At 41.8% G+C, this 27,918-nt stretch overlaps 1 protein-coding gene across 1 annotated transcript; it reads left to right on the forward strand.

Annotated features, from left to right (window-relative positions):
* The first annotated feature begins 85 nt into the window (after nucleotides 1-85).
* kmt2bb (lysine (K)-specific methyltransferase 2Bb) lies at nucleotides 86-27,385 on the forward strand. Its single transcript, XM_030783006.1, has 35 exons — nucleotides 86-1,025; nucleotides 1,146-1,357; nucleotides 1,938-2,033; nucleotides 2,212-2,368; nucleotides 4,932-5,151; nucleotides 6,168-6,232; nucleotides 7,667-7,921; nucleotides 8,093-8,199; nucleotides 8,399-8,509; nucleotides 9,669-9,782; nucleotides 12,048-12,194; nucleotides 12,500-12,592; nucleotides 12,985-13,102; nucleotides 13,413-13,526; nucleotides 13,887-14,095; nucleotides 14,331-14,432; nucleotides 14,818-14,928; nucleotides 15,202-15,278; nucleotides 15,532-15,749; nucleotides 15,962-16,068; nucleotides 16,319-16,456; nucleotides 16,710-16,868; nucleotides 17,017-17,134; nucleotides 17,287-17,365; nucleotides 17,844-18,004; nucleotides 18,147-18,317; nucleotides 18,504-21,693; nucleotides 21,782-21,880; nucleotides 22,618-22,727; nucleotides 22,935-23,072; nucleotides 23,378-23,630; nucleotides 25,240-25,347; nucleotides 25,640-25,723; nucleotides 26,714-26,843; nucleotides 27,091-27,385. The coding sequence occupies exons 1-35, from the start codon at nucleotides 86-88 to the stop codon at nucleotides 27,364-27,366; spliced, it is 8,787 nt and encodes a 2,928-aa protein (XP_030638866.1). The 3' UTR covers nucleotides 27,367-27,385.
* The last annotated feature ends 533 nt before the right edge of the window (nucleotides 27,386-27,918 follow it).

Below are 27,918 nucleotides of genomic sequence, written 5' to 3' on the forward strand. Positions count from 1 at the left end.
TAAAAAAAAGAGAGTAAATTCTTTATCCACACAAGCAGAAATTGACCCAACCCAACATACTTTCGATAAAGATGAAAAAGACCCAATGAGCGAGGAACTAAACTTGGACTTCACTGATATCCAGCCTGGCAAAGTAAAGTGTATCAAAAATATAAAGCATTTCATAATGCCTGTTGTGAGTGCCCGGTCATCTCGGGTGATCAAGACACCAAAGAGATTCATGGATGAAGCTGACATGTCTGTTTTGCCCAGTAGAGGCTCTCAGAAGAAAGGCCATAGAATCAGTTCGCACACTCGTGGAGACAGAAAACAAGAGGACTTAGAGGGGGACAAACCTTTTTCTCCTTTGACCTTAAGTGAAGATGATAATCTTACTGAGGCCCAGTCAAATGTTTCGGTGTCCTCCACTAAGGAACCTAAATCTGAGCCCACAGATGAGAAGGAGAGTGTAGCTGAAGAAAAGCTCACTGGTAAGAGAAGATCCCTTCTTAGAGATCCCAATTTCAAGTGGTGTTCCCCAGAAACTACTGGTGTTGATGTGTACAATTTCGACAATGAAATTGAAAAGGAACGTGAAAGTTTATTGATTGCTAAAGATCCCCTGCGAAACTCCTCAGTCAATGACCCACCTCTTCGGAAGAAGAAAAAGTCTGTTATGTTCAACAAGAAAACCTCAAATCGGAAGATATACAAGAAATTCAAAGATAAATTCAACCGGGACCCAATAATGAGGAAAAAGAAAGACCTGGTGGATGTAACAAGCCGCTCCAATTCACCACCTGTTGAAGTTAAGAAAGTAAGATTGGAGGAGGGCACTAGTGTAATTGAGACTCTCTCAGACACAAAGAAAGATAAAGATAAACTGAAGATAGAAGATCTCAACACCCCTGGTGTTGTGCGAAAAGTTTCTATCTGTGTTCGTGCGCTTGCTCCAAATTTGCTGTCAAAACACTTAGGATCAAATGTGCAGAGGAATTCTGATGATGCCAAGGAAGCAGACACGGCACTCCCTGACAAGTCAACAGGCAAGAGACACTTGCTCTTCACATGACACATGACTCCCTTCATTACTTAATTTTTGTCTACAGTCATTCATGACGTTTTACAGATTTTTAATTTTTTTAATTATATATTTCTCTCCTCAGACACAGAGAACGTGCATCTTGATGAGCCTGGTGATCAGAACCCTCCGAAAGACATTTGCCGGGTAGTTGAAAATGATGTTGATTCTGAGGCGAAGGTCGCTGCTCAGCGTATTCATCTCACAGGTGCTAACAAGCGAATGTTTAATCTCCTCAAGAAAGCCAAGGTTCAGCTCATCAAGATTGACCAACAGAAACAGCAAAGATCTTCAGGGGTATGTGAAACCTGATGAGCATTTTCAGGGAACCATGCACCATGACTTTGCAAATTTTAGTGTGATGTGTGGACAGTCCATGTACTAAATTTTCCAGTAAAAGTTGGTGTGGCCAGAACAGCTGATTATGCAAACTTCCTCAGACTTTACCTAAGTTAAATGAAATGTCATATACACGTCCCTCTAGCTTGCCTTGAAATATTCGCACTAAGCGCACTACATCTCAGTTTTTGTTTTCGCTAAGTACACTGGAATATGACACTCGAGCATAAACATACACTCTCTGTTCAGAATGCTTTTCACATCCCATGTTTAACTAAACACACAAACATCACTACTGTTTTCACACACTTTCAGGACTGAGCACATTCCCTCAGGATGCTATAGCTCTCCCTTGGTGCTCTTGCTCTGTCATTGCTGCTCTTAGCTAGGTCTGTTCCAACAAGTCACCTCTTAGGGCTGGCGATCTTGGCACACATGTAAAACATTCAAAGGGGAAAGCTTTTGGTAATGATATCTTGCTGCCTGAAGTCAAATTGTTGAAACTGCTTTTTAAAAGAAAACTCCTCGTTATGTTTAGCTTCTTACAGAAGAGAGAGTGAAGCGTCGAAGAAGGAGACAGAAGGATGCTCCTGAAGGAGACTGTACCAACAGTACTGATGCCCCTCAGGGACAGGTAATATCACACACGCTTAATCTTGACAAACTCTCTCTCTCTCTCTCTCTCTCTCTCTCTCTCTCTCTCTCTCGCTCTCGCAAGGGTGAACTAAGTGAATGAAATAATAATTGAAATAAAAATTATGTATTACTTCTTGATAGGTTTTTCAGTATAGATGTCTTTGTTTTTCTGACAGGAGGTTCAGAGAGGAGGTCCACGCATTAAGCATGTGTGCAGAGCTGCAGCAGTGGTTCTCGGCCAGCCCCGTGCCATGGTGCCTGCTGACATCCCTAGACTCAGTGCCCTGCCGCTGCATGAGAGATCAGGCATATCCCCATCACCAGCAGCGAAAGGTAAATGTGTGCTGTGTCATTGATGTTTCTGGATGATTGTGGACTCTGTTAGGTGACTAGACTTGGTCTGGGTTTAGGAAATAGAAGTTTTTGACACATCAGAATTAAAAAAGAACCTCTAAAAAAGAGGCTTGCATTAGTATAAAAACATTTTTTCCAGCTATTTTTGTATGACTGTTCGCATTATTTGCATAAACCTTACCACTCAAATTTATTTCATGTCTGTTGCTTCTTGTATTTCTTCTTGTTTGCCTTGACAACTATATGTGTGTTGCTCCAGCGGCTTGTAGCCTTCATTTGAAGTGCTTTTAAACCCATCTTCAGCTCCAGTCTTCTACCTACCTATATCTTTGGCCCTGAGAGGTCTGGTTCCCATGCAAAACCTTATGGTCATGCCCTCAAATAATGGAACTCCAAGCTAGAAGCATGTAGCATTCTTAATTGATAGCAACCAAATGTAATTTATTAAAAGGGGTTGGATGTTGTGGACTGGGCCTTTTGTTGTGGCAGGCTACAGTCTATGCCTAAAAATGTTAAACAGATTGCCTTCTCTAAAGATTTGGGTTTCTCCAAAATATGCTTTTTGCTTGCCTGTTCTATCTTGTAGTTTTTTTTCATTTAATTGACAGAATGACTTATATGCAGAATTCATATGCCTCTGTAGTGATCTGTCACAACTGGGGTCTGAACCTGTATTTCCCTGGTTGTTGGACCAGTTGCCTTACCACTACTCCATCATATCCTCCTGTGTTTTTACCTTCTGATTTGGTCAATTTGACCCAAATGAAACTTCAGACCTAAGGCCAATTTATAGTTCTACATCAAATCTACGATATAGGTACGGTGTAGGTTATGTGTAGCGGCGATGCACGTCGAAGCAGACCACAACAACTGTGATTGGTCCACTTGGTAGCATCACCCTCCTTCTGCCTCAGTCAGTTCAATGGTCGTACGCACCATCTCCTCCGATGTCTTCTCTCTTTTCTGTGTTGCATTAATTTCAGTAAAAGTAACTGTTGTTCAACATTTATTAGCTCTAACTCCAACATAATCCACTCAGTTTCAGTCACCATTGAGAATTCTCAGCAAAATGGTGAACTGAGTGCTCGTTATTTTGAGAGCTCTGTCTGTTTGCCCCCCAAAGTTTAGAAACTAGTCCTCCTTTTGAAAGTAAAACTTGTTTTACAGATATTGCTGTGCAAAGACTGAATTTCAACTTTTTATTTAATATTATTCTCACCATTGTTTGTAAAGCACGAAGAAAATCAACACAGTGGCATAGAAACCCCACCGCAAACTAACGTTTTGTCGATGTAGAGCTATGCAGACACACCAACACACAAGTATAATTGCTCACAATGATGTAGGCCACTCATGTAGGCTACAGCTAAGGCTTCATGTAGAGCCTATGCAGAAGTATAAATCAGCCTTTAGTACTTTGTCCTTGCAGTTCTTTTAATTAGCTGCGATCTTGGAGCAGCTCTGATAGACTGTGTTTTGTCACAAGGATTCTTACATAAGTAGAGCCTCTTTGTCTTTGAACGCAGATGGATTTGCAGATTTAAAAATTAAAAATGTGTTCCTGCCCCATAAACTGAATCAAAGACTTTGTGCTTTGTGTCAGTCTGCTTCTTTGCTTCGGAAAGTAGATTGCGATGAGCCTGTAAATTGCTCATAGAAGTGAACTTTTCTGATGTAAACAGCATTGGTGTGTGGCGAGTAATGTGCCCTGTGTTTAAAAGTCGTTGAAGCCTGCTCCTCTAACCCTGATAGCCAGAGTAATGGGCAGTGTTTTTATCCACCACTTGATGCACTTTTCATACACGTTTGCCTATCCTTTGTAACTCTTCATTTACTAAGGTGTATACTCTGGAAGTTACCTGTACTTCTGTTGCGCTATGTGGACTTGGGCTCATTAGTGCCCTTTTCAAACTGTGTAACATTTTAAAAGCTTGTTTTCAATAACCCAGGTGCCAACTCTGAGAAAATTAGGTACTGGTGTATTTTGAATGCGAGCATGAGGAATGGAGACAGTAAGGATGACCACAGCTTTGATTGATTGTCTTGTGGTATAAACAGTAAAGGGCTCCATCTGCTGGTATCATTTGTAACTGCTGGAGAAGTAGGTGTGCACAGGTCGTACAGGGCACACTAATCAATCCCTGTGGTATTGTTAAACATGTTGATTTTTTTTGTTGTTGTTGATTAATTGAATGTTATTATGGTCTCAGTCTAGCAGATTTAGTATGAATGCAGAATATTTTGTACATCTGGATTCATAAACACCCATCCCAGCAGATTAGGGTGCTTCTCTTGTCCGATCTATTTTAATCTGTTAAGAATTTCCATGTGGTACAGTCTGTGCAAACTGCTATATGTTACTGCTCTGTTTTGCGTGCATATTACGGAGAAAAAATGTATTGTCTGTTTAATTACCTGAAAGCTGTGACTGAACAAATGAGTCTGTAAAATTCAACTTAGAAAGTCTGAAATATGACTGTTCATTTGGAAGTCTACTTTTCTGTTGTGGATAATTCTAGATGATTTATTTTCTGTTCTGCAGGGTCTGGATCTCAGTCTGACCCAGACAGCCCCGTGTTACCAGAACCACCGCGGGTGCCCAAGTTTCGCCGAGGGGGCAGAAGCTTTGGACCATTTGGGCTGCGGTCTCGGAGATGTGGAGAATGTAAGGGCTGCCTTCATGAAGAGGACTGTGGCAAGTGCATGAACTGTCTGGACAAGCCGAAGTTTGGAGGACCCAACACTAAACGGCAATGCTGTGTGTAAGTTCACACCAGAACAGTGACCACACTATATATGTCAGAGTAATGAAAACCAATTCATGCAACAATTCTGCATAGTTTAAACAGTTAAAGGTACTTTATTTCAGCTCTTTGATTTAAGAAGCCACTCAGAGTTTATGACTGAATTCCATTTTTAAATGGATTAAATGTGTAAAACTAATTTACATGCAATCCAATTTAACCTGACAGAAACCAACATTGCATCTGTACAATTTAAATATCATTTTGCAGGGGCTTATGGAAGACTGTTAAAAAGTTGCCAGTATGAAGGTATAGTAGTGTGGATAAAAGAAATTTTGTTTAGGTCATCCAAACTCGCACTGAGCTATTACTAAAGTGTTCCTTTGTATTGAACATATTTTCTAAAATCGTGTCAAGTGTCTTAGGAAACATGTAGGTCTGCTTTTCCAGTAGTAGTAGTTTAAAGGTTTATGTCAGCCACATGTCTGTATAAAATGTCCTAGGCTGCTTCCAGTGTATAAGGATTAACCTACAGATCAGCAGTCAGTTCTTTGAGATTACCTAGCTTTATGAGAACCTTTCTCTGTCTCTGATCATCAAAGTCAAAAGTGGTCTTAATGCAGTCACATGAGAGTATGTGGAGTAAAGGAAAAGTACATGAAAAAAACAATTACAGTGTTTAACAGCCTGACAGGCTTGTTATGGAAAAGGCTGGGCTCACAGCTACACAACACCACAACACTTTAGCATTAACTCGGCAAAAAAAATCTTAAGACTTTAAGTTGAATGTTTATTCTACACAACGTATTTATGTGAAGTAAAAACTGTTTGAAGTATAAAATCAAAGGTGAGTCAACCGTAGAACACACTGGACACAAAGTGTGAGTTTTCAATTTTGTTTTTCCTTTTAGCTATTTTCGCTGCTGGTAAGGGAGGTTTTACTTGGGCAGAAAGAATCACCAAACTCGGCCTGTCTACCAAGACCAGTTTAAGATATTCTGTATTTTCAAATTTGCCTTCATTCCCTCCTTCAGGTACAAAAGGTGTGATCAGATTGAGGAGAGAAAGGCACTACGACTGAGTGGCAAGCTTCACAAAGGTAAACTGATGAACTTGGTTATTCCATTACAGAGTTAAACATTTTATTGCATGTACTGTTTTATGTATAGAGGAAGTGGTGTGGTCTTCAGTTTATTCACAGAAGAACCCCACAATCTGATAAGAGTCTGCTCAGATATAAACCATGTACCCTTGGTTTCAGATGGCACTGATGGTGTGAAACGCCCTGTCCATAGCTTTCAAATGTTCAGCGTGTCATTGAATTTGACTGTAGTTGGCAGTTGTCTGGGGAAAAAATATATGGGGGTATATAAACTCTTTTACATTATATCTTACAGTGATTTGAATGTAGTTATTAAATGGTTTAACATTAGTTTAAGAGGTTTTAATTAAGGTCCATCAAATTGTTAGAGATAATGAAAACTGTGCTTGGACATAACTGCAGCCCATAGTGCATCACTGTAAGGTCAGACTTTGTCCGTGGAACAGAATTAAGAGTGAGTTTTCTGCAGGGTCATCTGTTCTGGCAAAGTGAGGCCAAGGTGTCCTTGAAGAATGTTGTCTGTAATTCTGTGAACTTGTCAGTGGATGGAAGGCAGTTGGCGAAGTTGCTGTTTGGCATAGGAGAAAACATATTTCTTTTTTTCTCTTAGCAGTAAATTAAGTTTGGCTTAGTTTTAAACAAACCTATTACCCCAGTGTCTTATAGTCAGGGGGCCATGTTAAGTACACAAATGGCTTTACACTTCTGAATGGCTAAACTACATCCTGTAAAAGGGCACAAAATGCGGGAAAGTCTTTTGAAAGATATTATTTCTATTGCCTCAAGCAGTGATACATCACAAAACTGCTGCTTCAAATCCACCTTTTGTTACAGGTTGAGTTGCCCTCTTTATGTAGTCTCTGAGGGCAAAATTCACCATCCCAGTGGAAAGCAGATCAGGAGATTTGGGTGGAGCCTTTGCTTGGCCCTGTTGTTTCAGGCCCGTTAGTGAGATTTCTTCACACGTGGTGAAGCATGGTAATACAGACTGAAGCATTAAGCTAGGATCGCTAGCAAAGCCTAGTATGTTACTGAGTAGGACTCCTGCTTTTTAAAGCTGACCCCCCTACATCAGGCTTTACGTAGCTTGAGGTATGTGGCAGTAGGCCAAGAGAGTCAAGGAGTTAGACTGGTGTGTGGATCTAGTGCTGTCCATGCAAGGACTCCCTGCCAGCATTGTCTCCCACACCACACATTACAGGTCTAAGACTCACTCTGTTGTTTGCAAAATCGTTTTACAGAGCATTCCAGGAACTTCTATGCCTGCAACCAAAATGGCAGAACCACCGTTGTGCCATTTTGAATTTTGCACAGAACATAAAAAAATCATTTTCTTCTCGTCGTATTTCCTAGATTAATTACATAGTGACTTTAGTGGGTTTGGTCCTTTGCTGACTTGGAAACAAAATATTTGTTCTTGCCTCTGTACAGGTCACATTAAGAGAAGGTGGTCATCAGTGAGCGCTGGCCCATCAAGCAACGAAGACGAGGAAGGGACTGAAGGGGGAGGCCAGGACTTGGCCATCGGGGATGGTCAGAGCCCCTCTGTGCGCAAACAGCCCAGGCGGTGCGTGAAGAATCGCTCCTTCTGCAATCTGCTGGACTACGATTCTGATCTGGACACTTTTGGTGGCTCCAGTTCTGCCTCACCTTCTCGCAGGAGGACATCCATGCCACGCAATACAGGTACCTTCTGCAGCTACATTGAGAATTACATTTGCAAGAATTCATTTTACAAGCAAAGCATATAATTTCAGTAGAACAGCTGTTACTGTTTCTCTGTAAGTTTTCAATCATAAACTGTTATGAATAACTAAACCTTTTTTTTTTTTTTTAAATTTTTCCAATGTGCTGAAGACTTTGTCTCCCTAGACGACTTCCTTGGTGATGGTCTTGTTGACGGGGCTCGGCATCGCAGGTCTGGCTTTCATAGAGCTCCGCCCATTCGGCGAAAGCCTGAAAAGGTAAGGCTCCTATCTGGGTGACTGTGGCATACAGGGTTTACCAAACCAATGCTGAGAGTAACATGGAGAGAATGAGTAACACAATAATGGTACCAGTGACAAATGTTACAGTAGTCATTTTTGAACATGGTGGATTGTAAATTGTCACAGCTGTGGTGTCAAAATTGTGTGATTCTGATCAAGTCCTGTCCCTTCACAGAGTCCCCAGGAGGAGACGCCACCTAGTGTGTTGGCAGCTCTGGCCAATGGGTTTGCCCAGAGGGAGAAGGAACCATCAGAACCCACGCACAAGATTCGTGTGGACTTTAAGGTAAGCTGAGACAAGTGGCCCTGGGGATTACTAATACACACTACAAAAGGCTAAATGAACATTTAAGACTGAGGCTTGTGTCTGAACTTATTGATCAGTAAATTAAAGGTTCGCCCATGTTTTCACCACTGTACCTTAAACAGGTCTTTAGGTGGTCTTTCAGTGCATTTATAGCTTAGTTTCAACACACTGTCAGCATTCTCAAGTAGAAACCACACTTGCCTATCACACCATTCACACTGAAACCAGTCAAACACGTCATTATCAGATCTGCACTGGTTCTACTTTTCTACTTTTCAGAACACTAATTAAGCTAAACTCTTGGCAGTATGTGGAAACATACGCATGTGTCGCTGAAGATTAATTAAGATTAAAGAATGCTCTCACTGTGCTCTATGAAAATGGACAGAGGAGGGCACCAAATGACTGTTTCATTACAGAGGCTTTAACAAAGCTTTTCAGCTTTTTGATTTATTCTATTTTGAAACCAGATACAGATTCAGATTTATAGAAGACTGAGTAATGTGATCTATACTGAGTTACATGCTACTAAAAGAGTAATGTAATTGATTTCAAGTTTGTATTTGCTATTTGTTTCTAATCTGTTAGTAAGATTCATCCAGTTACACCCTCCTATCATGCTTTTGCCATTTTATCATCAAGAAAAGAAAGATAAAAACCAATCCAATAGTTATTAGGCAGAGTTAAATGTCATCTATAGTGGGGAAAAATGCTGGGGTTATCAAGTACTTGTCTTCTGTCAGAGAAGTTCAGTAGAGCTAACTCAGTAAAGTGAATAATAAAACAAGGGAAAATGGCCATAGGTCATAGGTACTTTTAACTAAATAACAGGTTTCTATCAGATATTAATGACAGTTTTGAAAATCAATGACTTACCTTGGTGATTTTGTGAGATATTGATTTGAGTAGCCGTTTAAATGTAGTTTTAGCGTTGCATCTGGATAAAATTACTCTTAGGGGAAAGAAACCCAGCAATGTTTAAATATTTTTGCTTCTGTCTACTGCTGTTTCACTTTTAGTCAGTCTGCTTGTAACATTTTTAGTGGCATTTACACATACAGAAAGCACCAGTTTAGGCATCTACAAAAAGCAGGCTACCCAGTGCTTCAACCCTCTCTCTCCTCTCTTGTGTTTGTAGGAAGACTGTAATGTTGACACTGTGTGGAGGACTGGAGGCCTCAGCATTCTGTCTTCCATACCTCTTATGCCCCAGTATGTCTGCCTCCTGTGTGCCAGCAAGGGACAGCATGAGGTAAGCCACAGATCAACCTCAGCAGACTAAAATGGCAAACAAAACCATGATTCATACCGTACATTGTTAATACATTTTAAAACATGCCATACATAGAGCTCTCACTGAAGTTTCTTATTACATATGTGCTGCCTTACAGTAAATGGGCATTTCAGTACAGCCTTGTCTTTAGCGTTCTCTCGTTTTTTTTTAGTAATACTAGTAAGTAATATTTAGTAAGTGCCTCGCTGAACAATTGTGTCTGAAAGAAGCATTTGGTTTGTTTTTGTAGTTCTCTAATGATCAGAGTGCTTCTCTTAATGCTTGTTTTTGCAGCATTGTACTCTGTGTGTTTTCCCTGTGCCTTGATGTCAGCCTTGTAAGCAGATGCTCTCAGGAACCACTTAAGGATAATTCTTAAAAGTATAATTCTTAAAAAGGGTCTGTTTCTGTGTTGAAATGCCAGACACAACAGGATGTACGTGAAGAGATCATTAGTTCAGGTTGTCGAGCGATAAATGATGCAGCAGTGCCGTCATACCTGTGCAAATGGGCAACACATGAAATTGCCCTTTCATGGTTATTTAAGTGCTTTTACTTTTCCTCTCTTGACATGACAGAGGGCCTTTTCAGTTGAGGTCAGATTGGCAGCGTTCTGCTAAAAGAACACTTCTGGGTGCCTTCCCAAGCATAGAGATGTGTGGAATCACCTTTTCACTGAATGAATTACATCCCACTGAAAATTATTTCATGAGTGCACTGACCTCACCACACCTACCCTTCGGTTTAATATATGTCATGATCCTAACCCACATTTAATCTACATAACCTACACTTCGCCTACTTATCCTACATTTAACCTACTGAAGCTACATTTGCTTCACCGCCAGCATACGCAGTTCAGTCAGTTAACTAATCCTGTCCTAAATTACTTTAATCGGCTCTACCGATTCTCACCCATTCTGCAGACAAAAAACAGTGTCTAAAGGAGTATAATTACTGCTTAAAGGCAAATCATTTTAAGGGAAACTTGTTAAGATTGTATCGCTGAGGTTGTTACACAGGAAGAACAGACACACACACACACACACACACACACACACACACTAGACTGTTAATAGTTAACAGATGATTAATGATAATGAAGAACAGCGGGGTGCAGAAGTGGACCACAACAAGATAAAGTGAAAATAACGAATTGTTTCCATGAACAGTAAAAGGTTTTGTGAGGCTGAACAGTGGTGTGTTTATTAGTGACAGATGTGCAGGATGAATGTACTGCTGAGCAAAATATTCCAACACATGCTAAAACCATAGAAGGGGAATCAAGGTCAACTATACAAATACTGTCCTTGTGAGAGGAGAAGACTAGATCATCATACCGTTAAGGCAGTGCTGTGACTGAGAGGCCGTTAAGGCAGTGCTATGACTGAGAGGCCGTTAAGGCAGTGCTGTGACTGAGAGGCCGTTAAGGCAGTGCTGTGACTGAGAGGCCGTTAAGGCAGTGCTGTGACTGAGAGGCCGTTAAGGCAGTGCTGTGACTGAGAGGGAGAAAGGACTCATTTCTGGAGGGGACTGTGGGATTAAGGAGCCTGCAGTCCCAACTCAGGAAGCACTTAAGCATGGAAGGAAAGTTTACATTCACACATTCCACCAGTGCTTGGCCTCTTGATCGGTGATTGTGGCCAGAGTTTGACAGGCAGCAATAGCTTCCCCTTACTCACACATTTCAGATGAAAGTTTTGATTAGTGTGTGTTAAACAAGGCACAGATGGAATTGGTAAGTGAGTGTGGCATTTATTGAATGTTTTGTATAATTCAGAGGCTTTTATGGGATCTTGGTGTAATGGCAGTTGTAACATCTATAAGTAACTGCGGCCACAACATTAATGTGCAGTTCCATGCCCCTGCATAAATCTTGATGGTCCTCAATAGTAACACCTCATAAAAGACTCACTGAACCGCTGCTAGAGGACTCAGGTTTTGTTCTGCTAAGTGCCCGATTCACTCCAGGTTTCTGGCTTTGCTTTTAGGCAGGAAACATCTGTTTCCTTGGTTTGAGGCAGCAGGATGGGAGATAGCTTGTTTATAACCTTCCCATCAGGGTTCTGTAGGAGCTGATTGTGAATCCCAGAGCTAAGCTTTACACTCAGTAAATCTCAAAGTGAAGCAAATGAGATATTAGTTGCTCCATTAGCTGAATGTTAACTCTTTTTAAGTTCTTGTGAATTCTTAAGATTATGCGTTTCAGGTATTTATCCATTAATGAAATGCTGTTTTGCCCAGATGCTGCACTGTCAGGTGTGCTGTGAGCCTTTCCATAGTTTCTGCCTGGATCCTGCAGAGCGCCCTCAAGAGGAGAATAAGGAGAACTGGTGCTGTCGCTGCTGCAAATTCTGCCGTGTTTGTGGTCGCAAGAACAAACATTCCAAGGTCAGAGGGATATACATGCTTGATTTGGTTTGGATCAAAGCAGCATCTCTAACAAATTTTATAATTTAATACTTTTTTCCTTGAATAAAAAATGAGAGTATTTCAGTATTACATCCATTCTGGAGTAGACACCATAGGGGACAGGTACATTCCTGTGAACCTCCCTCACTCTCTCTCGTAGTTTAAAATGCAAGAAACAGTCACTGGGAATACAAACCTAAAATTTCCAGACCCATGTGATGGGCTCTGTTACAGCATTACTAGTGCCACGCCTTGGAGCTACACCTGTTTTTTCCTCTCCACAGCCCCTACTGGAGTGTGAGCGATGTCAAAACTGCTATCACCCTTCCTGTCTTGGCCCCAATTACCCAAAACTCAGCAAACGCCGAAAGGCTTGGGTACGTTGATTTATACCAGGAGGGCATGGCCAAAATGCATACATATATGAACACACTCAAGATACAAAGACATCTCTCAATTGATTCAACAGAAATCAAAATATTGAACAAACAGAGTCTTGTAATGACCCAAATGAAAATTCAAAGCCCTCACGGCTTCACTTGGGAGAGTGCCAGGCCCTGGTACATAGGCTATGGTGCTTCATATTGTACTGCATCTTGTGTGATGGTGATTGTACAAGTACTAGTTGATTGCATTATGTCTAACCTTCACCTTCCAGTCACTTACAAAATGAGTCAGACTGTTTATCTGAAAGGAAAAACAAAGACTTAAAAATAGAGGTGACATTGGTTTTAAAAATAGAAATGATGTTGGTTTTCTTTTGACTCAGGTGTGCATGACCTGTATCAGATGTAGGAGCTGCGGCGGGACTCCTGGGAAAAGCTGGGACACAGAGTGGAACCATGAGAAAGGGTTCTGCCCTGACTGTACTAAACTCTATGACCAGGGTGAGACATGGCAGCCACTGTGAATGGTCAGAGCTTGATGTCTTTGAGATTCAGGACAGGTTTGGGACCAGTATCCAGGACTAGGAGATGTTCTTTATGCTCAAGGAGCCACTTAAAACATTAACGAATTTTTGGTGTAACATCTGCTCTAATCATATAAGTATGACTTCTGCCATCTGACCAACCAGACATCAGAATAATCTTCAAAGAGGCAGTAGTAGTAGTTACATGGACAATGGCAGTAGTAGTAGTTATATGGATAGTGGCAGTTGTTAGGTAGGCTTTGACACAAGTATTTCTGTGTTTGAAGGGAACTACTGTACCATCTGCTTCAAGTGCTATGAAGATAATGACTACGACAGTCAAATGATGCAGTGTGCCACGTGTAACCACTGGGTCCACGCCAAGTGTGAAGGCCTCACAGGTACAGCCAAATTAACCAGTTCTCATTTACTCAGTACAGTCTACAGATATTATTTTGAAACTTGTATTTTGAATTAACGTCATAAGCTTTCGTTATTAGCCTGTGAACTTATGGCACTCAGATGCCAAGTAGGTTGTGTTCAGGATTATGAAGAACATTCATATTGTGGTTTATGAATGATTAAGGAGAATTGGAATGATGAGTAACTGTATGACTGCCCGGTGAAAAGGTGGAGGAACAAGTTGTCTAAAACCCCGTACTGTGGAGGCATAGACGTGTTTATTCAAGAGCTTAGCATGTAATGTCAGCCTTTTACCTTACCTGTGTTTTTTTTTTGTTTCCCCATGAATGCTCCTGCAGATGATCTGTACGAGATCTTGTCTAGTCTGCCTGAGAGCGTGGTGTACTCCTGCCAGCCGTGCAGCCGCACTCAGCCTGGTGAGGAGGTGGAGAGGGAAGCAGGAGGGTGGAGGGAGCTTCTGCACGTGGAGCTGAGGTCAGGTATAGAGAAGGTTCTGGCCTGTCTCCTCACCTCGACCCTCACGCAACACCTGGTTACTTGCAGCGAGGTAAGCTCACACAGAATGGCTGCCTCTGTCAAAGTGAAAAAAACAACAACAACAGCATTTCAGAATAAGAGCAGCATTTTACATTTGAGCATTTTACGGCAGCCTCATTTAAGTATTAGGAGATTGTTTCTAAAAAAACAAAGTGTTTGACCACCATTAAATACGCCTACAGCCTATTATGTGGTTACTTGACTGTAATTGTACTATCTATGTCCTGTTTTCCTTTTCCCTGTAGTGCTCAGTTGAGGATGATCCTGAAACTGGGCTTGATGGCCTTCCTGTTTGTGATCTCCATGCTGTGGGCAAGAAGTTTGACAGAGGCCTATACACAACCCTGGTCAGCCTCTAAAATAATTCTGCCTGTTTCATCGGGCTCTTGCTTTATTTACACTGGACTGTTTTGTCAACTACAGCATATTATGATATGTGCTCTACTTTGGTCTTCCATTCTCAAATTGTTGAGAATAACTTCAAGTTGAACAAAACATATTCCTGCATGAACTGTTGAACATTAGAAGATGAGGACAAGAGGAACCTGCAGCATCCACAGTTTTTGACTGTATAATCAATTCAGTTAACTTTCATCATCGCTCGGAAGTTTATTGTGGTTTGCATAAGTTTTCGTTGTAGAGCTTATGTTTATCATGAAACTTGTGTGTGAGACGTGTGTATTAAATTGCTTGTATGTTTGTGATAAAGCTCTCCTTGATTATTTTTGGCAGAAATCTTTCCATGAAGATGTGGTTAGTGTCATTCGCAAACAGCTGGAGGAAGAGGATTCTCTGCCTGAGGACCAAAGACCAACTGCTCTGGCTCGCTCCTACTACCTTAAGGTTAGACACAAACTCTGAAATTACAGTTATACAATTCTGAGAGGACTGACTGTGTTAACACAACACCAAGTTACCAGATGGTTTCCCTTATGTAGTCAAAGGAAGGGAGGTTAGGGGGCAGATGGAGAAAGCACACAAGGAAAGGACGACCCAAACCGTATCAGGGCAGGGGCAGTCATTTAAAAGCATTCTTTTGCAAGAGCTGTCTCTCAGTAAATATGCAATGCCGATTAAGATAATAATGTGTTTTTTTTCTTTTCAATTTCTTGTCAGCTGCTGGAAGAAGTTTTCAGTTGGTTCAACAGTCAGGATCCTAAAGTATGGGATCCACGTTCCAAACACATACCTGTGTAAGTATCTTTCCACTTTACTACCAAATGAATTACACCACTCCTAATAGTTAAACGTCATAAGAAGGTGGTGCAGTCTATAAATGCTAGCCTCCACTCTGCAGTACAAGTAGACTCCTGACAAACATTTTCACGTTTCAGTCTCCACTTGTGTCACTACGAAACTTAAAGGAAGTACACACACACAAAACAGCGGCCTCACAACATACCCTTTGTGTTTTTCCTTTGTCCATTCTCTTTGTCTTTATCACAGTGGGATGCTTTCAAATGCTGTGATGCCGCCTACGAATGAGCACATATATGCCCAGTGGTGTGAGCGAGAAGAAGCCAGGAGCATCCTCAGACGGGGGAATATTGGACATCTGGACGTTAAAATGGAAACAGAGCCAGAACCTTCCACCCCACTCTCTCATAAACTACCCAAGAATCTCTCTCCCAGAAACCTGAGTGCCCTTCCATTAAAACTGAAAGGTAACAGAAAAAAAGGCTGTGTTAATCATGGTTAATACAGGAGCCACCAAGTTGCTGTTGACTTTGTATTTAATTCTGGTTTATTCTGGTCTGGTTGTTCTCTTCAAAATTTGAAAAAAAAAATGAATCAGCTGTTTTAAACCCAAGTTTCTCTCATTAATAATTGATTGTCCATCTAACTCCTTTTGTCTGGTTTTGTTGGCCTGGTTAAGCAGGGAGAAAAATTCGGCTGAGCAAGGCAGATTTGGACACTGGGTGGTCTAAAGAAGATGAGAGGCAGTGTGCTCTTTGCCAGAAGTATGGTGACGCAAAGTCAAGTGTAAGTAACACCAGTGTTGGCTTTGCAAGTTTTACATGCCTTCTAGTCATGCCTGTGTAGGTAGTGGATCATAAAAGACCAGAAATGCACTAACCAATTGCTTACGCACTTCGTATTACTTTTTAGCAAATGTAACCCATCAGAACTATTCTCCACTCCTCTTTTTCATTTTCTCATTTCACTCATCAGGTGCAATCTGTATGCGTTGCCCGTGTTAATGTTGTTGAAAGTGTTTTTGCACCTTCCTCAGGATGCTGGTAGACTACTTTACCTTGGGCAGAATGAGTGGGCTCATGTGAACTGCTCCATGTGGTCTGCGGAGGTGTTTGAAGAGGACAACGGTGTTCTGATGCATGTGCATAGTGCTGTGGCAAGGGGTCGCCTAATGGTGAGTTACTCTCAATCAGGCAGTTATAAAAAGACAAAAAAAAAAAAGCAGAGCTATAATGTATTATAGCTTTATGTATATGTTTAGCATGTATTTATAGCTTTATGTTAATGCAGTGTTGCAACTGCAGTTAAATATGTTGACTATATGAATGTAATTGAAGTATTCCATTTGAGTTGTATTTTGGACAGTTTTTCAATTGCTGTTACCATATCCACTGAATGATTTTGTATCCATCCTCTATTCCCCATAGCGATGTGAGCGATGTAACCAGACTGGAGCAACAGTGGGTTGCTGCCTTACCTCCTGCCAGAGCAACTATCACTTTATGTGTGCCCGATCCCAGAACTGTGTTTTCCAGGATGACAAAAAGGTGTACTGCTACAAACATCGTGACCTAATCAGTGGAAAGGTAAAATTTCAAATTAAATCAACGACACTGTAATTGTATGTTGAAGTTTGCATGTTCAGATTATATGTATGATGTACCATCAATCCAATGTGTAATATCTGCTGACGCACAGTCACTTATATTGTTTCTGCTCTTCGGCTCACCACAGATGATCACTGGGCAAGGTTTCGAAGTTCTTCGGAGAGTTTATGTGGATTTTGAAGGGATCACCCTTCGCAGAAAATTTCTGACAGGATTAGAGCCAGAATCAATCAGTTTGATGATAGGTTTGTGTCTTTTTTTTTTTTTTTTTTTTACTTAAATCACGACCTACTGTGTCATTACAGCCTTATTCCTGCGCTTTCCTATCTGAATTTGCTTGTTTCTGTACAAGAATGTATATGAATTTTGTATTTTGTTTAACTATTTTGTTTTTTAGGCTCTCTGCAAGTTAACAAACTTGGCAAACTGACTGAACTATCAGCAAGCCAAGGAAAGCTTTTCCCTGTGGGTTACGAGTAAGTTACAATTTTTGAGTTTTTTTTTAACAATGACATTACATTTTTAGCAATTAGACAGTTTTCTGATTGCAGTGATGGCTGTTCTGATTTTCTCATGTGCTGTATGGTTAAATTTTATGTGGAACCATTCGATATGTGGAAGATATGCAATGGTACTGTAGATGTGATTAAAAAACGATTTATTGTACCTCTCATTGTACGTTCTGTGAGTAGGCTTGTGTGCAGTAGTAGGGAAGGGCATTCCTGTGCTCTTAGTCTCTCTGTCAACTTTCTAGCTTTCTGAACTTTGGCCGCTGTCACGTTTGCAGCCCTTTGTGACCTGTTCATCCTAGATATTTATATCGCGATGATAATAAAAAAATTAGACACATCGTGCACCCTTAATTGTACGTTGTATCTGTGAGAGAATTTTACCCATACAAATGTTTTAAGCAAATCTTCATTCTTATTTTGCTTCATCTAATGTTCTGTTTAGATGCTCTCGCTGGTACTGGAGTACAGTAAATCCACTTCGCCGCTGCAAGTACACTTTTAGGGTTCGAGAGGTCCGACCGCCGGTACAGGAGAAGCCTGTGGAGGAGATGCCTGACCAAGGGGAAAATCACACTATTGCTCACAGCCCCTGTCCCCAGTCAGGTGAGTGTAATTGATGAAGCACGAGTTATTTGAACAGGTAGACGTAATAATTTATGCCAATTTACTGTCCTAGCATTGGCAGTTTTTAAGCTGTGTGAAAACATTCTTCAAAAAAAACAACTTTGTTAATATTTTTCCATAGAAACTGAAACGCGTGTTGTAGAAATAACCCTTCCCAGTCCATCCGTTGAAGCAAACTCAAGTACTGCATCCTCAGTAGCCAAACGAGACCTTGGTGCACGGCTCAGAGTCCCTGCCTATGGCCAGACCAGGAGGCCTACAGGAGGAATGTCCAGACCTCTGCCCTCCCCAGGTAGTGCAGATTGTTGCAGCTAATACCGTTTACATTGTACCAAAACAAAGACTCTCAGAGGTTTTTATGATATTTGACTACCAGCTAGTTATACTTCTAGGTCCTGGATTTTTGTCATTAGTCCAGATGTTCACGTATTAGATCGAGTTTATTTTATGAGTTTCCTTATCCCCTTCTGTTTTCTAGGTACAGCCCCAGCCAAATCACACCACATCTTGACAATTAGTGACCTAGATGACACTCGCAAGCCACGGCGCCATAGCCCACACCCTCAGAACACAGCCGCACGTGGTCACATGTCCTCATCTACCCTAGCATCCTCCTCAGGACCAATTCCTCTACGGGCTGGAAGTTCCATTCCCCAGAAGACCTCCCAGCCTGCCTTCCCACTTTTCCCTCTTGGTGCTACTGAAAACATTCTGACCTGTCCATCAGTTCGTTCATCAGGTCGAAGTGCTTCCTCTGTTCGGGGTACTGGAACAGTGGTTCCCCACTCTACCTCAGGGCTGTTTTCACAGTCCCCATTGCAAAGTGACACTGGCAGCCGACCTTCTTCCAACCAGTCCCTTTCCTCTACCACTCACCATTCCTCAAGACCAAGATTGCCTTTTGAACAGTTGAATGCTGTTGAGCTCCCAAGCAGTTTTCTGGCATCATCACAAGCAGCAGCAAATGGAAACCTACCAATAGATGATTTTGACAGTTCTCACATGGGTGGTCAGCTAGTCTCTGATCAGGAGTTCCACACCTCATTGCACTTGGACTCAGAGATGAGCTCTGATCTGAAAACTGAGCTAGAGATTGAGGAGTCACTAGTGAATGAAGGGGTGGCCATGAACTGCAGTGCACAGATTGTAGTTGAAGGCGAAGAGAACCAGGAAGATTTCTGGGATAGGGACCCAGAGGACAGAAAGGTTGAGAAATCAGTAAATAGAGTGCCTCGTACAGCTGACTCCAGCCGGGAGGACTGGGGTAATACATCTTCCGATGAAGATGAAAGCTATTTTGACTTTTCCCGCACCGTAGTTACCCGCAAAACCCAGGGGGACTCATCTTATGATCCAACTTCTCCATCCCTCAGACCAATTCCCCAGGTAGATGGGGTGGATGATGGGACAGAGAGTGACAGCAGTGTGGCCAATAATGAAACTCGGAACATTAAGAATTCAAGTCAGGCTCAAAATCCAGCCCAGACGCTTCCATCTCAAGTAGGCAGCACAAGTAATGGGCCGTGCATGGACTTAGTAGGTCCTGAAACACTGGCCTTCAGCAAACAGTCAGAAACCTCGGTCAAACTTGATTCCACCTTGTCCTTTGAGGCTACTCTCAAGGAAGAATCTTTTGGTTCGAAGCATAGTGATGATACCAAAGTTGACCATTGTTTTTTGCCCCTTAAATCAATTAGGAGTTTAAAGGTACCAGGTAACGTGGATTCATCAACAACTCACTCTCAAAATGGTGCGAACATTGTATTCCTGGAGGCACAATATGGATCAGATGGTATAGGCCAGACATCTAAAGAGAGTCAAGAGTCTTTTCAAGAAACAAAGGCTACTTTTGTTGACCCCACAAATTCTAACACTACACATTTGGAAGATTTTCCAAGGTCCACCTTGGACGTGAATTCTGGGACATCAGTAGTTCTTGAGAAATGTGACCCACCCTCACCCAATGCCTCATTTACTGAATTGGTTCCAGTTCAAGAAGATCCCTCAATTGACACCCTTTCACCTACAGATACAAAAGAGGTCTACTTGGATCCTAATAGTGGACACTTTGTATCTTCAAGGGATGGCTCTATGATTTACCCTAACCACATGTCGGAAGGAGCAGAGGATGCCACAGTCAGGGCTCCAGTGAATGGTGACCATGACTCAGTGTTAGACCCTCATCAGCTTTGCTCTGACAGCCTTAGAAAGTCACCCAAGTCCTCTACCCCTGTGGAGGTCCTGCAGGGCAATGTTTCCACACAGCCATTTTTTACAACTTTTAGCTCCCCACCTACTCCACAGATTTCTGTATACCCTGTCCAGAGTACTGAAGCAAAGACAGTTTTGCCACCCATGGAAAGTTTTCGAACCAAACCGCTTCCAGCTGCAGATCCAAGAGTTAGTACCCTAAAAGTCCCTTGTGGAACTATGTCTTTTGCTGCTGCAAAGTTGCCATCACAACCAGACCAAGTTCAGGCTGTCACATCAGGCCCCAGTGTAGCTCTGGGTTCCTTAGGACATGTATCAGGGACTGTCTCTGTGCCAGTGTATCCTAACTTTTCACACCCTTCAAACTCTTCGAGTGCTGGCATTGTCTCTGCTCCCCCCTCCATTACCTCTCAACCTTCCACCCAGTGCCAGCCAATGCACTCCATATTACAACCAGCTACTAGTCCTATTTTTATAAATGGCTATAATTCTGTGCCCATGCAGAGTGAAACTTCCTCAGGGCGTACCATTTCCATCAATTTTTCAACCCCTAGACCAGCAATGGAACCCCAGCAGCAGGTTCTGACACAAGCTTTGCCAGGCCATGCCATTCTCACAGTTAAGGAAGTGGGTGGGCCTAATGTGGATCCAACCCCTCATGTTTTACTTGTCAATCGTTTAGGCCAAATCTTTGTGAAAAATCCCGAAAGCAACACATTCAAGCTGCCCACTCCCAACTCTCCCTCCTATAACTGTGTCACACAGATTGCCAATCTCCTTCAGAGCAATGCATTGTCTGCAACCCTAGCAGCTGCCGGCAACTTATCTGCAATGACTGGGACCACTATACCAACCGGTGTACCAAGGATGGTTACACCTGTTATTCAGAACTCCAATACAATTACACAGCTACTTACGCAGAACAACAAAGGAACAGTGGCTCCAACTGAAGTCAAGAAAGCGCGGAAAAATTCTAAAGCGTCCTCTGAAGGTGGCGTTCCAAGAATCAAGAACCTGGGAAAAAAGAAGGAGTGCTCAACATCCAAGAGAACGAAATCTGGAGATGCTCAACGCTCTTTAGGCAGCAAATCTGCTCGTCGAATAAAGACTTGTATAGACCCACCTAAATCTTTGGACAGTGCCCAAGCCATTATTAACCAAGCTATGGCAAGCTATTATGACCCTAGCAGAACTGGTTCTAGCATTCTTAGCTCGTCTAAACCCCACAGTACCTCTCCTGAAGGCAGAGCCCAGTCAGGAAGCTCTGAAACGTTCACTCAGCCTGAGTCGTCTGAATCCCAGTTGTCTGTGCCCAGACCGCGGACCCAGGTTCGCATTAAAAGGGTGTCCTCATTCTCTGACCGCATTGCCATTAAGAAATCAAAGTCTGACTTCTTCGAGCCAGATATCTCCAGCGGACCAGAGGATTCACACAAAAGTAGTTCAGCTGTTGTCAGGTGAGAGCGATTAAGTAACTGGCCATTCTATTTTGACTGGTTGTCATAAGATGTGAAGAGTCAGTCATTCATTGTGTGTTCTTTACAGCAGGTCTGGAGGTGTGAGGATCAAAGCCCCATCTGTTAAAGGTGTCTTGGATTTGGACAAAGTGAATGATGACAGAAGCAGTGACTCTGACAACACAAGGTATGCCGTTAAACTCTAGTGTCATTAAAGCCTAGCTGAATGAAGCACCCAGTTTTATTATATTGTACTCAAAGCTGGCGCCAAATAAAAAAAAACTTTTCTACATTACTTTTAACCTGTTTGTCTGTTTGCGTGGTTAATGTCAGTTTGACGCTGAAGATGGTATTTTGAGAAAAGGGGGTCAGCTTGTTAAAGGTAATTTCATCGTTGATGCCAGCAAAAGATGTAAACACAGCTTTTAGCTTAATGTCCCCTCACAATACACAAAGTGCTGTGTAATCGTCTCTAGTTGTTGAAGTTGTACTGTGAGTTGTACTCTTGTACACTTTTTGTCAGTGATCAACCTTTTCCTGTATATGTGTATTTTGAATATATTTAAATGTGTATGGAGATGAGACTGAAGTGTGCTTCCTGTGTCCTTTGTGGGCAGATGGCTTCTTGATTATTCCATTACATTTTTATAGTTTCTGTAGAAGACATTGTTACAAGGTAGACTGAATAAGCGTGCCTGAAGCAGCAAATGAAAGGGATAAACAGCCTTTATCTGTAACACAGAGAAGCTTCCTAATAGAGAAGAATTTGTTTGTTCCTTTTGGTTAGGGTGATCACTAACATTGGACATATAAATATAATCATATCATGTCTGTCTTTCTGTCTCCCTGGGGAGATCTTTGGGACATATCTGTTTTGTTGCTTCCTTTATGAATTTATTTCCGTTCCCTTTTTTGCTTTTACAGGCCAGGACCTTGGGATCGTCTCTCTATGTCTCGAACTGGAGACTCCAGCAAGACGCCACCATGGGATGTAGTGGGACGCGGTGCCCTAACTGACTGGAGCAAGTACTCAGGTGCAGTACCTTTTGTGGAATTTTAGATGTTTTTACACAGTTTTCATTTCCTAGAGGCACCAGTTTAGATGTTCTGTATTATATCTTCTGAAATCTCTCTAGATCAGTTTATATACATTTCTGACTTCTATCTGAACCAAGCCTTATATCCTACCAGCATGTTACAACAAAAGCAGTAATCTGGTTTGACTTTTTGTTTCCCATTAGGGATGATTTCCTGCTCAGAGGACGAGTTACCTCCCTCAGACACAGATGACCAGTCTTCCCCCAGCAGAGACCAGCCCCACTTGCGTTTTGAAATCACCAGTGATGATGGCTTCAGTGTGGAGGCAGATAGCATTGAGGGTAATCACCTGTCTTTCAACAACTTTCTCTCAGTCAAACATTCCAGCATTCCACAACGGACATGCACAGTTTTCTTGTAAATGTGAGCCGGTCATAAGCATAATCAAACATCCTAGTTTTCCAGACCAGTAATGTGAGTTTTAAGATTGGGGTGTGGAAATGCAATTGACTAGCAGATAGACAACTAAAAAGAAGATTTGATGTAGAAAAATGCAGCATCTGTAATATAAACCCCCTTCTCTCTCTCTCTCTCTCTCCGTCTGTCTCTCTCTCTCTCTCTCTCTTTCTCTCCTCTCCTTCTGCAGTGGCGTGGAGGGCAGTGATTGATGGGGTGCAGGAGGCTAGAGCTGCGGCCAGACTGAGGCAGCTCTGTTTCTCAGGAAAGACAGGAGCCCGTATGATGGGCCTGCTCCATGATGCAGTGGTCTACCTGATTGAACAGCTGGAGGGCGCTAAGCGCTGCCAGCGGCACATTTTCCGCTTCCACAAACAGGCCAGTCAGGAGGAGGACCTGCCCGTCAACCCCAGTGGATGTGCCCGCTCAGAGGTCTACCTGAGGTAAGGTTTATTACGGTTCCGAAATCACTTGTTCAAATTGTGATTTCAGTACAAAATCAATTAGTCTTTCTGTGCTAGTACATCAGTACTTTGACAGAAGACCTTTCAAAGTCTTGTAAGTGAAACAGCAGACCTCTGACCTTGGTGGTATTCTAAATGAAGCTCTATGAACATGAGTTAATTCAATAACTTTTGTTTAATTGGTTTGATCCTCCTTACTAAAGCATGTATTGTCTCTCTCATTTAAAACGGAAATATAATGGTTAGTGCAAAGATCTTTTCCCAAAAAGTGGAGACCAGAAATAAGATTGTAGATTAAAATGTAAGATTAAAATGATCACTTGTTTGCAAAACACTGCTGTATCTTGAAGGGTAAATAATTTCACCATGCTTACTGTTAGAGACAGTTTAAATGAACAGTAAAAATAAAAATCGCACTTGTGAGGATTCAAGCTGCCTGTAGAGGCAGTCTTTGTTTGTTGTGGTGTTCTTCCTATATAACTTTTGCCTTTGTGTATGTGTACATGATTCCTAATGTGTCAGCTGAGAGCAGTCATGTAAAGGGGCCAAACCCACAAAGTTCTGGTTACTGGGCTGTTTCCCTCACTGTAACCTATACTATGTTTTGACGCAACAAGAACATTGATCAAAAGTAATTATGCTAAACGTCAGTTCCCTATGTAAAACCAAAAAAATTACATGTGTGTAGACTATGATGTTTGCTGAATTAGGCTTTTTGATTTAATATTTGGTTTTAATGGTTCACTTGTTGCCTCAGATTCTTAGTTTCATTTGCTTTGCAGTAAACATTACTCAGGTTTTCATATGTGGGTTTTTTCCTCTTCCATTGATGGCTTGTACCACTGTCCTTTGAAGAGAAAAATTTGTGAACTACCTGACATGATTGTTATGTAGCTCACGTGACCTCAAGCATGGCAGACTATACTGCTTCACAGGCCCACTTGGGGTGTCCCTGTCTCGTGTCCTTCCTTTCCTTTATGTCTATAATGGACTTATTTGTGCTGGGGACAGTTGGTATTTTGTAAATCTTATATACGTTCCCTGACTGATGATTTTCAGCAACTCTGTCCTGGATTTTATTCTAAATGTTTATTTGTCTTTATGCTGTAGTTTTTGATTTGCACTTGTCATAATGTTATCTGGCTATTGTGTATTCTTTTTTCCTTGTGATGAAATATGCCGTAACTGTTGGCATAAGTTTCCCAAAATTAACTCTTTAATCAGTCAGTTGGATGATTTCGTTTTCCTGCTCAGTGTTAGACCCATTTGTATTTGGAGGATTTTTGTTTCTTACTTTTGTACAAGGAGATGAATGACAACACCATGATGTACACAAACTCTGTGTCTTTGGTCATGTGGCTGTAGTTTAGACAGTGTGTTTTGGTGCTTCTTTGCAGAGGAAGTTTGCGTTCTAAACTTTAACAAGTTGACCATAGATGGTCCAGTTTGCGTTCTACCAGGTTTAACAAGTTGACCATAGATGGTCCAGTTTATCCTGGTCTTAGTTCTGCCCTGGCCTGGCCAGAGTTGATCCACCTCTAACTGATTCATTTTCACAGTCATCTTTTCTTTCTTATCACCCTCACAGGAAGTCTACTTTTGACATGTTCAACTTCCTGGCATCTCAGCACAGACAACTCCCAGACTACGGACCTTACGATGAGGAGGAGGATGAAGTCCCGTTCAAATTAACGAGGTCAGAAAACCAAATGTTTACTGTCTCATAGGAATGGAGCTGTTCTTTAGCAGAGCAGTGACTGAATGCTCGTAGACCACAACATGTTTTTTTAATCACTTGGGAATATGCTGCAAGTCAGCATGCAAAACATTCCTCTGGTAGATATTTAGGCTTTCATGGGAACTAGAATGGTTTTTTTTTCACTTTTAACTCAGCCATTTCTTGATAATACCTTGGCCTTTCATGATAAATTAGTAGTGAAAACGAAACACGCTCTCTTGCAATAACACAACTCTCTTGACTCTCACAGGCGAGCAACAAGCTTGGAGTTGCCTATGGCCATGCGTTTCAGACATCTAGAGAGGACGTCTAAAGAAGCGGTGGGGGTGTACAGGTGGGTGCAGTTAAAATTAGTAGGTATTGCTGTCAGTTTCAGTTCCCTTCCACCCACATTTGAGATGACGTGACGGTGAAGTGCTGATGATGTCTTGGGCCTGTGTAGATCCAGCACTGAGTCTCACAGGTTAAAGTGATGGTAGGCATCCCCCTTGTTAGCAAAATGACCAACATGCATCCCCCTTGTTAACTTACCATCCCCTTATATACTCTCTAGAGTACTGTCAGTGACCATTGGGCCATCCCCCCGTTAAAAAATAACAAACCTACTGGATGTGACCACAAAGGAAGCAGGGGCTCAGTAGAAAAACAAAAAAACAAAACAAAAAAAACCCCCCACAAAATGCAAGCCAAAGTCAGTCATAAAATGTAACTTTTATGAGAGCATAAATGCATTTGCATGACTGAGAAGCTCTTGTGTCATACTGGATTACACATGATCTCATCAGTAGTCCAAACAGAGAGTGTACTGGAACAGTTGTTCTTGTTCTGTGGTTGTTTGCGTTGGTCCTCTGTTGCTATATTTCTCCTTTAAAACTTTAAGGGAAACCATAAGTGTCCGACTTGGCAGGTGTAATCACACAGGCGTGTCGCTCTTTGTGTTGTTGCACTTACCCCGGTCAGCTTGGTGGTGCCGCTATAACACACATGTGTACTGTATACAGCAGACTAACTCAGACATTGTGCTATAATAGCGTCTTTTAGTAGTGCAGGCGACTGGCACCTCTCAATTAAGAGAAACAAAATGAAATCTCATATGTGATCATTGGCACTGTCAGTCAGGGTGAAGAAGTAAAGAATAAAATGAACTGAATTGTTCTGACTTGTCCACAAGATTGTCAAAGAAATATAGTTGTATTGTTTTCTGACTAATCTGAGGTATTGTTTAATTTCTATTTTTATGAAGTTTGAATAAGGTAAATAGTCCCGTGTAAACTAACTCTTAACTTGTCCCTGTTGATGTCTCCTGGCCCTGTCAATGCCTCAGGTCGGCTATCCATGGGAGAGGGCTGTTCTGTAAGAGGAATATTGATGCTGGTGAAATGGTGATTGAGTACTCTGGCATTGTCATTCGCTCTGTTCTCACTGACAAACGTGAGAAGTACTACGACGGAAAGGTGAGAAGATCTTTTGATGTCTTCAGTTTCACTTCTGTTTTTTTTTCCTCTGCATGAAGTTATTAACACAAACGCGTTATTTAGTGTTGCGTTCTGTGTGTGTAAAAATAACTTTTTTTTTGTTCTTTCCTTTTTTTCTTGAGCCACAGAGACAATGAAAATGGTTGTTAGTTGTAGCCCTAACGGAGCTGGTCTTTAATTTAAAAATCTTCTCAGGATGGTCATGCATCTCTGCCTCTGTTTGCAGGGCATCGGCTGCTACATGTTCCGCATCGATGACTTTGACGTCGTGGATGCCACCATGCATGGCAATGCGGCACGCTTCATCAACCACTCGTGTGAACCCAACTGCTACTCACGGGTCATCAACGTGGAGGGACAGAAACACATCGTCATATTTGCACTGCGAAAGATCTACCGTGGTGAAGAACTGACCTATGACTACAAGTTTCCCATCGAGGACGAGAGCAACAAACTGAGCTGTAACTGCGGGGCGAGGCGCTGTCGCCGCTTCCTGAACTGAGGAGGGGGGAGGGGCTTCTGTGAAGTTTTGGATGACAATGACTGCTGGGGGGGGGGGGGGGTTGATGGAAAGAGGTATGGAGTACAACAGGATGAAAAGAGATGCATAATATTGTTGAAGCATTCTGTAACTAATCACATATCTGAGATATTTTTTGAATGAGCCAAAGTCATCACAGGGCAAGACTTGGGAAGGACATAAAGACAGATTAGGGGCCTGCACTCTGATGAATCCTGTTGGCCCAGGCCATTCGCAGCCCAGAGCAAAGAGAGAAACTCACAACTAATAACCACAATAGCATGTATAAAAGAGGAGTTGCAGCAGCTCCTTAGGCGTCTTTTCAGTAAGGACATGGAACTTTATTCCATTTTTTCATTTGAAGCTGACATGCCGTGTTGGAGCACAGCTAGAGGATAAGCAGCTCTCTGTTTAAACAAAATGGAAGAGACAGTGAGTAAATGTGGCAAAGGGTTTTTTTTTTTCTTTCTTTCTTTCTTTCTTATATTTAAAGGAGAAGGAAATCTCAACATTTCTGTGAAAAATCCATGGCTG

This window comes from Chanos chanos, chromosome 8 (assembly GCF_902362185.1).
Source record: "Chanos chanos chromosome 8, fChaCha1.1, whole genome shotgun sequence".
NCBI classification, from domain to species: domain Eukaryota; kingdom Metazoa; phylum Chordata; class Actinopteri; order Gonorynchiformes; family Chanidae; genus Chanos; species Chanos chanos.

Bases quoted from the DNA above. Each gene is read 5' to 3' on its own strand.
- kmt2bb (XM_030783006.1), top strand. From the start codon at position 86: ATGAGCGAGGAACTAAACTTGGACTTCACTGATATCCAGCCTGGCAAA. The intron at 14,433-14,817 runs GTCAGCCTCTAA...TATTTTTGGCAG, and splicing joins GAGGCCTATACACAACCCTG to AAATCTTTCCATGAAGATGT. The intron at 25,724-26,713 runs GTGGGTGCAGTT...TCAATGCCTCAG, and splicing joins GAAGCGGTGGGGGTGTACAG to GTCGGCTATCCATGGGAGAG.